Here is a 17,548-nt window from a genome sequence, read left to right on the forward strand (position 1 = left end):
CCCCCCCCCCCCCCCCCCCCCCAATTTAGAAGGAAAACATTTTCCATCACAAGTGTAGGGAAAACATTTGCTCTCACAATTGAAGTAATTGATTTTCAGTTTAACTAAACAATGAAAAATGCTTAGAATGGAAAATCATTTTACATGCAACCAAACAACGAAAAGCCTTCATTAGAATGAATTTTCCAATGTAAAAGGTTTTCCATGAAAAACTATTTTCATCTGAAAACCTTTTACACCCTACCAAACGGAGCCCTAGTGTTCAAGGATATAATCTTATTTGCTGAACAAGAATATATACTTGTTTAATCTTGGTTCATCTGTTAAAATAAATTTTCAAGGAGCTTTTTAGCCCAAGTTCAACTTCACTAATTGTCTTGGATCATTTTTACCCTTTGCCACATCCCTATTAACTAGTTCTAGTGACGTGAAATAATAATCTTGTCAGCAGATGTGCTGCACAACTTTTGAACATTATTCTGCCTATATGTAATCATCTAATATTTATTTTTTATGCTGCTTATCCAGGTGTTGCATGCATTTGCAACAGAAGGAGCCCATTGCAGTAGTGTGCGTGAGATACTGGATGCCTCTGATGTAAGTTTGCTTTTCCTAAGTGTCACTGTGTTTTCATTTTTGGGGAGAAATGAAAAGCTTGAACATAAAATTATCTGACAGCAACATAATATAAGTCAACAATGAATGGCTTCTTTTTCTACTATCACTGCTCTTTTCATTTTTTAGAGAAGTAAGCCAATTAATGTACCTGGTGCAATGAATTAATGGCTAGCTAGCTCCCTAATTCACACTGCAGCAAGGGTTAGTCTTAATGCCTTAATGGAGGTGGATGACCTAAATGCTAAATCTGCTAAATGTAACAAAACTTTATTAATACCTGATGATCCTGACCAAATCGTGTTTTATTTGAAAAAAAAAAAAGAAAAAAAAATTGTTGTCAAAAACCACTTTTTAAAAAAGTATTTGTAAGAAGAAGTACCTTATGTTAAATTCTAGCATTAACTTTCGTTTTTAAGCTATGAATGCAAGCACATATTTTTAAATGACTAAAAAGTCCCTTGCTTATATCTCCAAACTCCAATGTAGTCTTTATTCAACTCAATGTGTTTAGGAGAGTTGAGATATTCTATGAATGTGGTCTTACTAAATCACATGTACATTGAAAATAAATTTTAATTTTGAACCAATGACCTAATTACATTCCAAGATCAGTTATGCTAACGCGACGCGATTTGATACCTAGTTTTGTAAGTTTAATCCAGAAAGGTACCACACTACCACTCATATGACCTTTTTTTTCGGATTGCAGTCCATTGGTTTGGTGGGGAAGGGGGGGGGGGGGGTTGATTAGTAATCAGGATACTGTTCTTAATGAAGTAGAAACTTCCTAAATTTTTCAATAGTTTCATATGTGTATTTTGTTAACCAGTACTTAGTGCTTCCATAGTAGTGAAGATATAGTCCCTAATTAGTTCGACAGTCTTAAGCAAAGTTGGTTAATTTCGTTAGATCTATATACTATTGTGTTATTTGGTAGGAGGGTTATTATAGTTATGGGTATGATGTTATTTTATTATAAATAGTGGGTAGTGGGTTATAGTTAGTGGATAGTGGATTCATGTCATTTGTAGAAAGAAAGAGAATTACGTCAACTGAATAGAGACGAGTTTATAAGGAAGTGCGTCAGCTAATAATGGGCAGAGGGAGTATCCGAGTATTTCATTGTATGGAGATGCATTAACTTGAAGAAGCTGATGGGAATTTTTGGTTAAACCAAATACTGTACATTTTTTGTTATATTCTTTTAGGTGATTTTTACCTAATAGTGTATATATTACCACTTCTGAGACGAAGTGGATATCCCTCTAATTTCAGCGTTTGGTTATCTAAAAATTGGGTGTTTCACTTCTTTTTGCAGGTATGGAATGCCTACAAGGATCAAAGGCATGACCTCTTTCTTCCTTCGAATGCTCAATCTGCTGCTGCTGGTGTCGCTGGTCTAATTGAAAGCGATTCTTCAAGAATGACATATGCCCTAACAGCACCCCCATCAGGGCCAACACAACCTTCCATAACAAGGTCATCTCCGTCTACATCAAATGGGGGGCAGGACCTATACCAATAATAAGAAACTATAGACAAGTCTTTTGGTTTCTCTAAAGGACCTTGAAGTTCTGTGTATAGGTTTGTTGTACAGTTTCTCATTTTGTTTTGCTTTCTCATTTTTTGTGGCTCGATCTTGTTCAGATTTGAGTGGGTTTTGTATAGTATAACGCTACGATCATTGTAAATGGCATTTTTTGCTTTCAGTCCGAAGTACAGTAGATAAGCAAGTAATTAGTCTGATTTTACCACTAATCACTAACCACTTAACAAAACCTGTTTACTGCTTCCAATACCCCTAGGATTTTATTAATACTCATACTAATTTTTTGGGATGAAAGAAGGTACTTGGTATTATTTACGAAGAATTAAATGTATATTTTTGCCATTATAATCGGTTCATTCGTTTTAATTTAGTATACATTTTGCAATTAACACATTATTGATGGAATCCAACTTGAATCTGGTGGGACTTGACAGTTCGTATACCTTATCATCACCAACTGAACCGGGCAAGAATACTTGCTTCGAAAAAACAGCTGAATTTGAAATACTGCACTTAACATCAGTACATAAGCAACATTATCTGCTGATGCTATAACACTACAATTCTCCTTGACAGAGCAACCAGAATAAAGTAACTTATAACTTCCTTCACAATCATTTGGGACTTGGGAAGATGATTCAACTATGCAATTTTGTTAACACTTTATTTTTCGGATAATCCTTAGCAGCCTTAACCAGATAATTCCTAGCTAAACGTAAATTGTAAGAAAGGTTGCAAATAAGTACAATGTATTAACTTTGTTTTTGAAAGTTCTTAAGAGCGGATGCAAGGGGGAAAATTGGATGAAATAAGATAGGATAGAGTGTAAAGTTGTACCATCAGATAAATAATGTAAGAGAGGGTGGATAAAGTAAGAAAGTTATTTAAAAGAGTGTGTATAAGTGGGGTAAAGTAGTAAATGGTATTTTCTAAAAAATGGAATAAATCATACATTTGTATACTAATGCAACATAAGGGTGCTTCAAAATCAATCCTGACAAAAAAAAAAATCAATCCTGACAAAAAAAAAAGACATGATTAACCGAACTAACCCTAGACCAGATCAAAACAATAATCAGTCTTTGGTTTGGTTTGGTTTGGTCCAAATTCCCTTAAAAGCCAATCTTGGGACCAGAACGGTTTTTAAATTTAATATTTTAAATAAAACTTATTTAATATTTAAATTTTACCCTCAATTTACTATTAAAAAAAAAAAAGTTCATGTTATGTTTTTTTTTTGGAAAAAATATCATAAAACATTCATTTTCTTTATATTTATTATTTCTTTTTCATAAAATAGATGTAACGAAAATTATTAATCGGAGTAATATAGAAAAATCGAAAACCAATTTGGTCCGAGTTTTGGATTGGTTATATTGGTCAAATTGTGGACTTCGTCCAAGCAAAATAATCCGAACTCCAGGTCTTGAATTTTGAATATCCAATCTTGTCCGATCATAGACTAGTTAGAGGCTCCATATTTCAAAATTTCTATTTCACCAAGTGCTCATCACCCATCCATTTCGTAATAATTGTACAAAGTTTTAAGCTCCCAAAGGGTATATAATTTGTTATAATAAGCACTCGTGTATATCGTACACCCAACTAACTTAAAGTTAGTTTTTGCTTCTCATTTGTGAATAGTGCTAAAGTCAAAACGTGTCAACTACTAGTAATGAAAAACGGAGGTAATAATATATTGTTAGTGAGGATTATATAATTTTTATTAGGAGAGAGTATTACTAAAATAGTAGTAGGTCTTTATCAAATAAAAGTGTTGTAAATATTAGGAAAATTTGACAATTATCACCTACAAGACAACAATTGTTGCTGTTTTAGCAATTATCATCTATAATTTTTTTTTTTTCTATTTTTTTGAATTTTACCAACTAATATTTTTTAAAACATCAAAACTTCCCACTTACTTGACTCTCAACTTAAATGTGACGTTACGTTGGACCATTAATTACCTTTTTCATCTCTTTTCTTCAGTGACGGACCCACCCTCGGTCATGGTAGGTCACGTGACCTAACAAAAAAAAAAAAAAAATTAAAAAACAAAAAAGCTAAACGAAGGAATTGAAAGGGGAAAATAAACAAAATACTCTACTCTCTCTTCGACAATTTCATAGTCACGGATTTTGCCATTCGCCACTTGCTGTCGCCGCCGCCGCCGCCGCCGCCGCACCGCCCCGACAGCCGCCGCACTCCACTCCTACAGCCTTGTTGCGTGCCCTTCCACTCTTCTAGGTAAGTTAATTGATTTTTAAGTTTTTAAATTCGGATTATACACAAAATGTGGACTTGTTGAGTTGATTTTGTGCTTAATTGAGTTGTTTATGTTATTTAATCTAAGTCAATTAGTGTGTATGTTCTTTGAAATTATTGATTTGTTATTAAATTTATCAAATTAGGGAGTTAGGGTTTCTGATTTTTTAGGAATTGATAATATTGAATTGCTGATTTTTTTTTCTTCTGAAAATTGATATTATGAATTGATAATGGGCTAGTAAAATTGATGATTTGATATTTAAAGGTAGTCTGTTTCTCAACTCTCAACTGCGTCTCTTTTACGAGCGAACTCTCAACTGCGTTCATCTAACGCTAAACCCTGTTTAGTTGGGCTTTTTACCGCAATTTTTTTCCATTTAAATACCCCCAACTCTCATTTTCTGCATGATTTTCAATAATTCTTCTACCCCTTTTGTTATCTCTTCATAAATTTGTTGATATTATATTTGGGTAATTAGCTTTTTTCTTAATGCTTTTCTTTTATTGTTGATGTTTTAGTTTGATTTGATTAATTTTGATGTACCCCTTTTGATGTTATTTTTGATTTGTTTTATTTTCAGTTCTAATGTCGAATTTTACATCTCTTACGAATTTGGGTCAAAACCCAAATCCCAACAAATCATATGAGGTAAGGTTTCAATTTTATTACTGATCTTTTAATTCAAGGTATAAACCCTAATGTAGATTATTTTTTTATTGCTAAAATACTGATTATCTATAAAATTACGAGCAATGTAGCACTCCGTAGTAATTTTTTGATGAATGACATTTTGATGATGAAAAATTGGGTTAATTTATGAACTCCCAGGTGCCCCAACCACCAGCTGATTCAATTTCTAGCCTTAATTTTAGCCCCAAGGCCAATCATCTTATAGTTACTTCATGGGATAATCAGGTTGGTCTTCTTTAAATTATTTTTACATTTTCCCATTATTGCTATATAATTGTCCTATGATTTTGTGGTGTGCTTTATTTCTTCTTTACAGTAGTGTTGCATTCTTTTATTGGGTTGCTGTGTTTGCACACACTCGATTGTGATTATGGACGAGGTTAATGTAGTATTAATTGGTGAACATCGGTTGTTGGTTATGCAAGCTTAGTTAGCTTGTTTATAATTTGTCTTGTTTATACCAAGCCTTAACTACTTTATTAAGTGTATTAGTACTTAATAAGGTTGGAATGAGCCGACCCGATTATGGGATTAACCGATTAAGGCTTTGATTGATTACATAATAACGTTGTGCATAATGTTAACAACGCCGGTAGCTGGGGCTTAGCCTCTCTTTTGCACCAAAAACAATAACCGATAGCTACCGATAATGAATTTCTTTACATAGTATACCCTACAAGCATTTATTTTCCTAGTTTGTTAGATTAACATATATTGAGGTGTAGCTTAACTTACAGAGTATATTAGGTCAGTGACTAGTTTGTGACTAAATTGCTTGGCTTGGCACCTAGATAGCTAGATCAACAATGGTTTTATTTCCATGCTTTCCACAATAGAGGGTGGAAGATATGCCGTGACTAAAACATGATAACAAAGTGAAAATGAAAAGAACATTTGGGTTTGAGATGGCCCCTTTGTTGATGGGAGTTAGTAATATGTGAGAAAGTATATATCTTAACATGTTTTAATTGAAAAATGTTGCAACATTGGCTTGTTAAGTATTTGACTATTTATTAGCCATCTCGTCTTGGATGCATTGTTACTTACACAAAGTATAATAAAACATTTTGACTTGAAGTTGTCGCTAATATATTTTCCTGCATTTGATCTTTTATATGATTTGTAGGTGCGTTGTTGGGAGATAATGCAAAGCGGAGCAAATGTCAATAGCACACCAAAGGCAGCCATATCTCATGATCAGCCGGTAATAATTCATTAATTCTACAAACTTAAACATGGATTAAGATAGTAATGTCTGTTAGAGTGTTAGTTGCCCTTGTGCATGGGATGTCAATAAACCATTAACCAATGAACTTTGTTGTAGGTGTTGTGCTCGGCTTGGAAGGATGATGGAACAACTGTCTTCTCAGGAGGCTGTGACAAACAGGTGAAGATGTGGCCTTTGCTGTCTGGTGGGCAACCAATTACTGTGGCTATGCATGATGCTCCAATTAGAGAGATGGCCTGGATTCCTGAGATGAATGTTCTGGTTACTGGGAGCTGGGATAAAACGCTTAGGTGAGAACTGAATGTGTTTGCTCTTTTTCTCTCTTTTATGTACTCTAAGGAAAAAGAAGCACTTAATGGTGCTTTATTGCTGATATCCAGACTTTTAAACTTGTTACCTTTGCTTTGACATGGATTAACTTCGCATGCATAATCCATTTGCACGAGTTATTTCAACAAGCATGGGATTATATCTAGAGTGCATGAATTAGTCATAGCTAAATACAGAAATGACTTCATTGATGGACATTGTTTTCTTTGAGCTTGACAAAGCTAGGACTTCAATAAAATGTTTGTGTTTTCACCTTTGAACTTGTAGCTTTGACACTAGTTAAATTGCTAAATGGAAACTCTGTTATCAACTACCTCATGACTGATCACATTGCAAACTGAAAGATGATAATAGAAGAGTATCTTCTGTTTCATTGCAATTAGTTTAAGATTATCAACTGAACAGTTTATTTTCAGGTACTGGGACTTAAGGCAGCAGACTCCCGTCCATACCCAACAACTCCCAGAGCGCTGCTATTCTTTAACAGCACGGCATCCTCTTTTGGTTGTTGGAACAGCAGATAGAAATCTTGTAGTGTTCAATTTGCAGAACCCTCAGGTGACTTGTTTTTTGAGACTTCCATTTTTGTTCTTTATAATCTTTGTTTCACTTTTTATATACTCCATTAAACTTCACTTCACTCGCTATTTTCTTTGTCTAGTGGTTAGATTTTAGAAATATCGTTAGTCCCTGTGTATGAAAGTTGACCTTGAGTCAGTGAGTTTACTTAGTGAAAATGTGTGTGGTACTACATAAAACTTTTATTTAATTGTGTTTTTTCAAGATCCCACTTTCTTGAGAACAAAGGAATAAATTTAATTGACGTAATAATGGATTTCTGTTTGTGCCACATTTACATTCCTCGTTTCCATAACATTGAGAGAAAGGGATTCTTAATTCGGCAATTGGAAAACTTCAGTTGTAGAAGCTGTAAAACAATCATAAATCACTCGCTATAATGTAAAAATATTATTTGATATCCTGGTTCATATTATTTGCTCTTCCAGAATGATGGTAAATGGATCTCAGTTTAGTGGATGAAAACAATGTTCAAGCCAGGGTGTTACCATTTCTTCTCTATGCAGTGGTGGCTAATTATTTATGCAGTTTGCACTATCATTTCTATTTTGGTAGACTTTTGGGTTTTTATTTTTGGGGCCAAACTGGGGCTATATTAAATTAATTTCTTCACTTGTTTAATCCTTTGATTTGTTGCAGTCGCTCAACTCTATTAATTTGAGATGCTTGTGTATCAACTATTTGCTGCAATCAGTTTAATTTTACAGTCATCTGTATCTTCCACTGACAGGCTGAATTCAAAAGGATAATGTCACCACTGAAATACCAGACAAGGTGTCTTGCTGCTTTTCCTGATAAACAAGGATTCCTGGTAAGAATTTGCTCCACTTATTTTCTTTAAGAGAGAATGATGCAATCTTGTCTCCTGTGGGTACTGGGTAGTTTTGATTACAATAAACTTGAAGTATGCCTACAGACTATAGTAATTGGCAAATCTATTAAAGTTTATGATCCTCCATTTGATATTTAATGCTTATTTCTTGTCTGAAGCAGAGTTAATTATGCTAAACAGCAAAATGCTTGATACCAAAATAGATGCTTATCTTAATTGGGGAAATTATAAATTACATGCTACTGAGAAGTCATAGCTCTTAAGATAAAGAGACTCACCTTCTTCGCATCTTCACCTACGGAATGTTTTAGCCCTTTAATTTATAAATGTAGACAAACTTTTGAAATGAAAAAAAGAAATGTTCTGAATGTTACTAAAATTTGGCATTCTTTAATTTTGGAGAAGCTTATGGGTCAAGTGCTTTTTATCCAAGTTCATGTTTGACAAAGCCATTCTCATAGGACTTCATTTATGAATGTGGTCTCATTTATGAATGTCAACGCTATCAAGCATAACAAATTATAAAAATATGTACATCACTGTGTTGTATATCATAAAGGATTGCTGTTTGAGGAATGTTTAGCGAATTAAAGTTTAGCTTTTCTGCTTCTATCATTTATCCATATTGAAGGATTTACTTCATTTTGTGTCTATAGGTTTGTTAGTTGTCATATCTTCCTTTAGCTATCAACATTCAATCGCTGAAGGTTCTGCTTCTGTTTGATTATTAATAAGAATAATAACCTTTTCTTTTTTCTGCTAGCTTAGTGATTCTGGTCATTTTACTTATAATACCTTATTTTCTTGTGATTGGGCTTTCTTCTGTCTTTCAATGCTATACTTGCTATTCTGATATCTGTTGAATTTCATCGTCTAAATGTCCAGGTTGGATCAATTGAGGGACGAGTAGGAGTTCATCACCTCGATGATGCACAACAATCCAAGAATTTCACTTTCAAATGTCACAGAGAGGGCAATGAGATTTATTCTGTCAACTCTTTGAACTTCCACCCTGTAAGTTGCTTCTTTGATTTTCTGTAATTTCTGCAAACATAACTGCTGCCTTATTAAATAAACCCATTGCCTTTCTCTTCTCAACTTGTTGGTAAATGGCTATAAGCTGTAGGGCTTTAACATTGAAGATTTAGTTGGTTTTTATGCTAATATCTCTAAGTGATATGTATCCATATCCTTGTCAAAGTGTCGAGGATTGGACACAGGTACTTGATGAATATGAGAGTCTGTCTAACATTGATAATGGTGTTTCTTATTATGTTTGAGTTGTAGACTCATAGGGCTAGCAAATGATATTAACTGCTTTAAAAAATAAGCATCTGTCTGAAATACATTTTGTTGCCTAACCTGAGAAACTTATGCTTTTATCCAGGTACACGGCACCTTTGCAACTGCAGGATCTGATGGTGGTTTTAATTTCTGGGACAAAGACAGTAAACAGAGACTGAAGGTATCTAGGAATATTGTGCGCTTGGTCATTTTTTTGGATGTTATTTTTACGCCCATATATATTACTGGTCATTAATAGTGCTATGCATTTTTAGGCAATGTCAAGATGCAGTCAACCAATAACTTGTAGTGCATTCAACAGTGATGGATCTATATTTGCGTACTCGGTATAGAGTCTCAAAATTCCTATTCATGTTCAATATTTTAGTCTGTGTGCATCTTCTTCCTCTGCGATTAGTCGATTAGTAGTATGCACTGAGTTGCTTTGATTTCTATTGTAGTCATGTTACGACTGGAGTAAAGGTGCTGAAAACCATAACCCAGCAACTGCCAAGTCTTACATATATTTACACTTACCACAGGTATAGTTAACTCTAATCACCTATTAAAATGTTTCTGTCCCAAGTTCACAATTTTGAGGCTTTATCTTCTGTAAATTTCTGTAGTATAATTCTCCTTTCAATATTGTAGGAGTCTGAGGTGAAAGGGAAGCCCAGAGTTGGCAGCACTGGCCGGCGATGAAGCCTGGTATTTGGAGCTCATACAGTTTTCCGGCAGTGTACATGGCAGATTGATGGATATACTTGGCTTAGCTTGATCGAGTAGTATTTCATTTTTTGAGTAGCAGATGTTTGGGACCGTCTTGGAACTACTGCGCTTCCTTTATGTCGATTTCTTAGGGCTTGATATGTTCATATGTTGGTAGGTAGTTTAATTTTTTGAAAAAATGTGCTATGTTGTTGACTAGTTGAGGTTCTTTACTTCAAAATTTCAAATAGCAAAATTAGCTTCCATTTACATTCGAATGTGTCCAGGTTACTATTCAGTGATAATTTTTGTCTAATGGGCATTAAAATTCAGTTCTTTGATGAATTAGGGTGAAATATACTGGAAAATTTAAAATTCATATGTTACCCAATTTTTAAAATTCATATATTACCCACTTTCTATGGAGTACTTTGTATTTTTACCTAGTGACTGCCAACACTGGTGCATTAATATATAAATCTAAATTAATAAAGTAATTCTTTACAATATAGGCAAATATTTTTCGTTTAGTTTCAAAAGCTTAAATTCTATGTCCCTTTTCTCTTAACCTTATAATTTCAGTTCAAAAAAATCTACAGTGTTATTAAAACGTAAAGGGGCAATATGCTATTGCCATGTACCACCGTTTTCTCAATGTGATTTGGCGCCCCATCAAAGTTACATGTCATCCTATGTATTTATAACTCAAAACTCTTCATATTTGTAACCTTCGTATTTAATTTACCATTAGAATGTAACTTTTAAATAATGCACATTAAACTATAACAATTTTTTCACCATATACCCTTGAGTTTTTTTTGTTTATTTACCATGCACCCATGAAAATTTTCAAATTCAACCATATGCCCCTTAATGACAAAAGGATGAGTGGGGTTTGATTGATTATGTTTCAAAACCACCTTAGATCTCTCCTTCTATCCTCAAAACCACTCATCTCCTTTGTCCAATCCCTAAAACCACTCCAAATCTCCATAATCATATTCGTATGATCGATTTTGAGGATGATAAAAAGAAATTTGGGGTGGTTTTGGGGGGTGGGCAAAAGAAAAATGTAAGTGATTTCGGAGGTAAAGGGATAAATTTAGGGTGGTTTCGAGTCATAATTACCCCTAATGATTGACAAAGTTAACAATCATAAGTCATCAAGGGTATATGGTGTATTTTTGTGAAAACTAGAGGGTATATGATGAATTTTATAAAGTTCATGCGTGTATGGTGAATAAATAAAAAACTCAATATTATATGGTGAAAAACCCGTAAACTATAATTTAATTTGTAAGAAATCAATCACATACTAGTAACTATTTCCTTGGATGCTATTTTTTTATATTCAATACGGAGCAGGGGCGGATGGGAGGGGGGGGGGGGTTTGCTGGTGGAGGGTCGGCCTCCCCGACCCAGATTTACAGTTTATGTTTTCAATGCTGTGGCCCCCTTCAAATTATTATATTATATATACTATTAAAAAGACATAAATTTATTAAACAAAGCTTGTTATGTTGGTTAAGGAGTGGTGTTTTTTCGTTGGGGAATTGGGATCAAATCATATCCCATTGGCTAATTTTTTGTCAATTGAGTGGAACTTTAGGCTTACATTTAATATGAAATATCAAACATTTAGGGTTATATGCTAGTTAATTTGATAATTATTGTTTTTGTATTGATATCATGAAATCAAAGACACTAGATTATATATATATGGTCTCTTCTGATAAATGGTCTCTTCTGATCATATGAGCAAGCATAACAAACGTGGTGACAGTAAGAAACCCAGCAAGAATCTGTCTTGGATCCACCATAATACTTGAGATCCAATTTCCAAACCCAAAAAGACAATTTGATGATTCCTTCTTTTTATCCCTTGGATAATCTCTCTCAGATCTCTGCATTTTCTAAATCTGTAATAATCAAACAACAACAAAAACCCAACAAACCCCAGATATAAAGATTGCAACTTTATGCAAAATTTCAGCAGAAAAACATTGGAATTCAATGAATTAATGAATGGATTAATTGGGTTCTTTGAAATTGAAATGAAGAGAGAGAAAATGGTAGGGAAGAATTTAAGTAGAGTAGAGCAGGTGAGGTGGGAGCAGAAGAAAAAGAAGAAGAAGAAGAAGAAGGATGAGCAAAAGAGTAAGTGAAGTAAGACTTTGAAGAAAGACCACCACCGACACCTCAACAATATTTACAACTTGTTTTGTTTGTTTGTTTATTTACCTTAAAACTATTGCTCACATTATTTGCAAATTGTAAAAATACAATACTACACTACTGTATGAGTATATCCTGGCATCTTTGTCATCAATCTTAACCGAACCAGAATCTCTATTATATCCTCGGGTTATTTTTTCTTGCTCTATTTTGCAATGGCTAGCTTCAGCTCGTCAAGATAAGCTTTAGCATTTGTAGACAACCTATGTTTGCTGCTGCTATTAATCATCAATTTGACTGTTGGAAAAATCTGTAAGTTCAATCTCATTTTTTTCTTCTCCTTCCATGGTTACGACCCTGTTCTCAATTCTGTTTTTCATCTATTTCTTGCAAAAGATGGCTTGGAAACCTCAGTGCCCGAATATATGTTGATTTATTTATTTTTTCTGTTATCATGCCAGTCTCTGAGATTTTTGATCTTATGATGGTAGCTGAACTTAAGACTAATTGGTAACTAGCTTTAGATATACCCAAGGCTGTAACCTGCTCATTTGGAAACTTATTTGCTCATCATTATTAGCTCCCAAATGAGAAAAACATCCAATTTCAGCAGAATTGAATGATCTCAAAGCAGGGTTTAAGAAAGAGCATGCTAATTGCTAATGGCCTGTATAGATAATCAACACCGATGTCTTGGCATTTTTCATATAGATAAACTAGGTAACACAACTAAATAGAGGGACACTATGCTATCGAATATATAGTGCTTGTATTTTCAAGGTTAACTTGTCATTGTAATATAGTGCTATACTACTTCCCGAATATGTATTTCTACTATCTGATTATTCCTACTTTATTAAGAAATAAATACAATCATTTCCATTTACGTACCCTCATGACATTACATATTTTTTAAAAAAAAAATGAAATCATGACAAATTACTTTACACATGACAATACAAAGAATACATACACTTGCTAAAAAGTATTTCTCTTAAGCTCATTATAAGAATAATAAATATTCAAATCAATAATTCTGATAAAAATTCACACTCTGAACTATACGATAAAAATTCACACGCTGCACATGGGGATTATAACAGTAACAATCGGGCGACTAGGTCTTATTAATAAGAGAAGTTGACATGAACCTTATTAGAAACAATTAGCTTATTAGAAACAATTAGCTTATATTCACACACTCAAATTCCATGCATCTATTAGCTTGTAATCCATAAAGTTAAACAGAATTTTTGGTAATAATTTTTCCTTTCCCATAATACCCATCACAATTTTTATTTCCTTATAAAATTTAAAAAACTATACAATATAGTTCAATAATTATCTATTACGATGAAGCAAATCTTCGTTTCAGAAAATCAAACGATTAAAATATATGATAATACAACCAAAGCAAAGGAATGCAGAAATAAAGTAGATCATGTAGGGGATGAGGAAGAGGGATTTAATATGGTGACCATGCCAATGTAAAGATGATAAAGAAAGATCAATGATAGAAGTAAAAAAGGAGACCATTATAGAATAAAATATATTTTTGATGCTGTAACAAAAAATTAAATATTAAGAAGAGATTCTCAACTACACATAACTACATAAGACAAATTAGAGGAAGGATAGAAAAAAGTAATGACAGTGTGAGGGAGAGAGCAAGTAGGATAAGCTAAATTTTAAGACCATAATTGGAGAGTGAAAGGGAGAGAAAAATAAGGAGGAAAGATGGCGTAGATGGGAGACCGAAAGGAGTGGAGCCGTGGAGGGTGATAGAGAAATTGTATCACTAACATGTGTTAAGAAGAAAGAAACAAAGAGTATTAGAAAGATTAATTTAACATGATGAAGAAATAGAGAAAAGTGGAAGATTATAAAAATTCGTAAAATCATAAAAGGTTGAGTGATAGAAACCATAAAAGAGAAAGGAAAACAGAGGTAGTAGGAGAAGCAAGTGGTAAGGGCAAGCTAAAATTAACACTTGCATATATGAAGGCTGATTTTTTTACTTTTGCCTTCCCCAAATATTGTTCTCATACGTCAAAAATCAAAAAAATTAAGAAATGGGAGGAAAAAGTACGTAAATGCATCAAAAAAAAAAAAAAAAAAAAGCAACAAAAGATAATATAGGAAATGTTAGTACATAGATCACACTATAAGTTCATAAAACAGAATAAAGTACATGCACGTGGGTGGGGGGAAATATTTAGAGAAAATATGAAAAATCTTAGGTAGTTATGTGTATGAAGGCAAAAAAAGAAAAAGGGAAGCTAATTTGGTATTTTTATAGTGACCAAATGGAAAATAAATTAGAATATCAATGTAGGGCGCCTAAAAAGAAATATGAGAACTGTTTTTGGGGACGGAGGGATTATCATCCATTGTTAGATGAGCATCTCGGGGGAGTAGTTTCTAGGAATGGCAATGGTGAAGGGAGAAAAGAAGAGGTATGGAGAGACATAGAGAAAGGGGTATAGGGGGGTTGCGTAAATTTTTTTCCTTGGAATACTGGCTTATGATCTTATTTGACTTTAGATGAGGAGTGAAATTAATTATAATTTTAAAATCAAAAGATTTGATTCTTATTGCTTTGCTCGTATTGTGTCGTTATTCTAATTTCCTCGTATCATGGTGCAATTTTTATTTCTTTGCAATTACTGGCACTCCTGCAGATTGTTGGGAGCCATTAGTCAAAGAAGAGTGCAAGAGTCATCAATGGGCAATGGCACAACCGCACAACGCGGTATAGGTGGTTCGACATAGGTACTTAATTGTGTTACATTATTCATCAGATTTTTCAAACCTTTAGTGTAATATTAGGCAAAAAAGAGTGCAAAACACATGGCTTATAAGTGTTGTAATACAGAAGTTCGTAGGTGAACTTTTAATCAAGCAGACAGATTATTAATCATTCAGATTGGATCATCAGATCACATGTTCTAAGCAAGGAGTTGTCACATGGTTTTGAGATGGTATAGGATTTGCTCCATTCAACAAGTTTTTTATTTTTTATTTTTTTTGAAACCTGCTCCATACAACAAGTTCATAATATGAAGATAACGCCTTTTGGAAAACCTATGTATAGCAGCATCGTTTTCATATATACTTTTGTTATATAATATTCCTATATGCTGCCTGTTTGGAATATGCAGATATGTTAGTTAATGATGTAATATATCATGTTAATTTAAGTACAACAATATCCAAGACTAGGGGTGTAAAATTCTCGCTATTGTATTATTTTGGTTGGATTAAACAACTACTTCCTCTATTCTTTTTTACTTGACCTGTTTCTTTTATCACGCTTGCCAAACTTTAGCGATCAATAACTTTATTTCTCCATAAGTAAAAATTATAAAAGTTGTATATTATGATAGTACTTTCAGAGACGAATTCAAAAAGATCTCACATGAATATATTTTTCCCTACATATCATTCCTAAAAGACGGTCAAAGGAGGGGTGATGTATAGTGTATAAGTTAAAGCGGGTCAAGTAAAAAATAACGGAGGAAGTAAGTTTTTGTGTGGAGTTGGATGTACACTATTAATATTTGTATTGAACTTAGTATCTTTTTATGTATAAAAACTCTATGCTATATGATGAAAACTATTAACAATTATTTTGTACAATAATGCTTTAAAATGGTTATATTTGTTTCTAGATAAGCAACTGTACCAATATAATGCCAAATTAGATATAAGCATACGATATGATTCATTAAATTAGCAAGAAAACTGAATAATACAATTACATTATAGTTAATAAATTAACTCTTATTGCTTAGCAGTTTATAAATAACATAGAAATTATCTCCATCTACAATTAAAAAATGTTCATTGTACACAATTTGACAATGCAACAGCTCCATTAACCCTAGCCAAGATCAATAATTGAGATTAAACAACAATTCAAAAGTGATTGGATAATTGGATTTGTGCTATTACACACATATCTTAACTTCAATATGTTCATCCTTAGTTGATTGACCAATGCCATTTATAATTCTACAATGACTGAAAGCACCTTTATGATAATAGTGAAATGAGACTAAAGTCCATAACATTTATTGTACATTTAAAACAAAAAATTAGTACTCTTAAATCATACATTTGATTTATATTTGATTTGAATTCGTAAAATAAATTAGAATTTCTTCATGCTCATTTTCCCATTTTACCTCTCTTCTAAAGATCTTACGTCAATATATTATTTAGCATCAATTATTTACATAATTAAATGTACTGCAATCTTACAAATTGATGCAGCAAAAACAATTTCCTCTTAATCACATCTAATTACGCAAATAATTATGGTAAACATATACACGCTGGACTATCGCGCGCAACGCACGCTAGAGGACGACTAGTTGAAGGGAAAGACAATATACTTGTTAAGATTTGGATTAGAAGCGTAAGTGAAGGCGTACATCTTATCGTGGTCGATTGTCAATCCACTTTCTATCATTATTGGACCTACCTTTATATATATATATATATATATATATTAATTATATATTTTTTTTAAGGAATTTATCGGACCTACTTGTATATACTTGAATGAGATCTTTCTTTTTCATTCACGACCTCTCCAAAATATATAACATTACTAACACATACTTCGTATATGTCATAAATTTCATACACAACTTATATAAGGAATTGGTGACAATTATCATTTTTGTTTAATCAACTGGATTTTACACGATTAATAATTTCTCTTTTAAAGTTCTATACTTCTATCTATCTATGACATGAATGTTGCAAAATCATCACTTTAATAGCATGAGAATATGTGATAACGGATCCCACCCTTAAAGTATGTTCTAATTATACCGGATTAAACCACCAACCACAAAGTTTGTTATCCTATTAGCGTACTCGAATGTAGATACTATTTTAGACAATAAGAAATGTATATGTTTCTTTTTTATTTCTCCGTAAGAAAGAAAGACTGGGCATTGCGTACATAAAAAGGCAACAAAACTCTAACCTTCAAAACCCGATTGGATTAAATACTAGCTTCGAAAAAATGTGTGAAATAATAAGACCTATCTAGTTTTTGCATGGCAACACCTCTTGTTTTGTTCAATCAATACCTAAGTATGTAACCCTTGTCCCTTAAATAGGGGCAACTACAAATCTACAATTCCTACATGAATATATAAATGTAAGGATTTAAGGTGGTGTATTCCTTTTAGTTAATTAGATTTCAATATGTCAGTTGGATTTATTGTTTTTCCATTCCAGCAATTAGTAAGCCCAACTCAGTTATAA

General features: G+C 33.0%; 2 protein-coding genes across 4 annotated transcripts in view; both read left to right on the forward strand.

The window, feature by feature from the left end:
• LOC145612599 (dnaJ homolog subfamily C GRV2-like) overlaps positions 1–2,498 on the forward strand; it is a 33,994-nt gene extending 31,496 nt beyond the window's left edge. For both annotated transcript variants that reach the window (XM_081667938.1, XM_081667939.1), the window contains 2 exons: positions 529–597; positions 1,937–2,498. In XM_081667938.1, the coding sequence (XP_081524064.1) occupies positions 529–597; positions 1,937–2,143 (276 nt within the window). In that variant the 3' untranslated portion in view covers positions 2,144–2,498. The remainder of the gene's footprint in view (positions 1–528; positions 598–1,936) is intronic.
• Positions 2,499–4,257: 1,759 nt separating this feature from the next.
• Positions 4,258–10,362, forward strand: LOC145611392 (protein RAE1-like). Of its 2 annotated transcripts, none has more exons than XM_081666717.1 (12): positions 4,258–4,417; positions 5,020–5,087; positions 5,268–5,354; positions 6,256–6,333; positions 6,454–6,647; positions 7,104–7,245; positions 7,997–8,077; positions 8,984–9,112; positions 9,486–9,563; positions 9,658–9,729; positions 9,844–9,924; positions 10,034–10,362. In XM_081666717.1, exons 2-12 carry the CDS (start codon positions 5,025–5,027, stop codon positions 10,082–10,084), a joined length of 1,056 nt encoding a protein of 351 aa, XP_081522843.1. In that variant the 5' UTR covers positions 4,258–4,417; positions 5,020–5,024; the 3' UTR covers positions 10,085–10,362. The 2 variants fall into 2 exon arrangements, with proteins under 2 accessions (XP_081522843.1, XP_081522845.1); XM_081666719.1 differs by lacking the exon at positions 4,258–4,417 and adding an exon at positions 4,781–4,909.
• The last annotated feature ends 7,186 nt before the right edge of the window (positions 10,363–17,548 follow it).

The sequence above is a fragment of the Chenopodium album genome, chromosome 24, assembly GCF_948465745.1.
Source record: "Chenopodium album chromosome 24, dcCheAlbu1.1, whole genome shotgun sequence".
NCBI lineage: Eukaryota > Viridiplantae > Streptophyta > Magnoliopsida > Caryophyllales > Amaranthaceae > Chenopodium > Chenopodium album.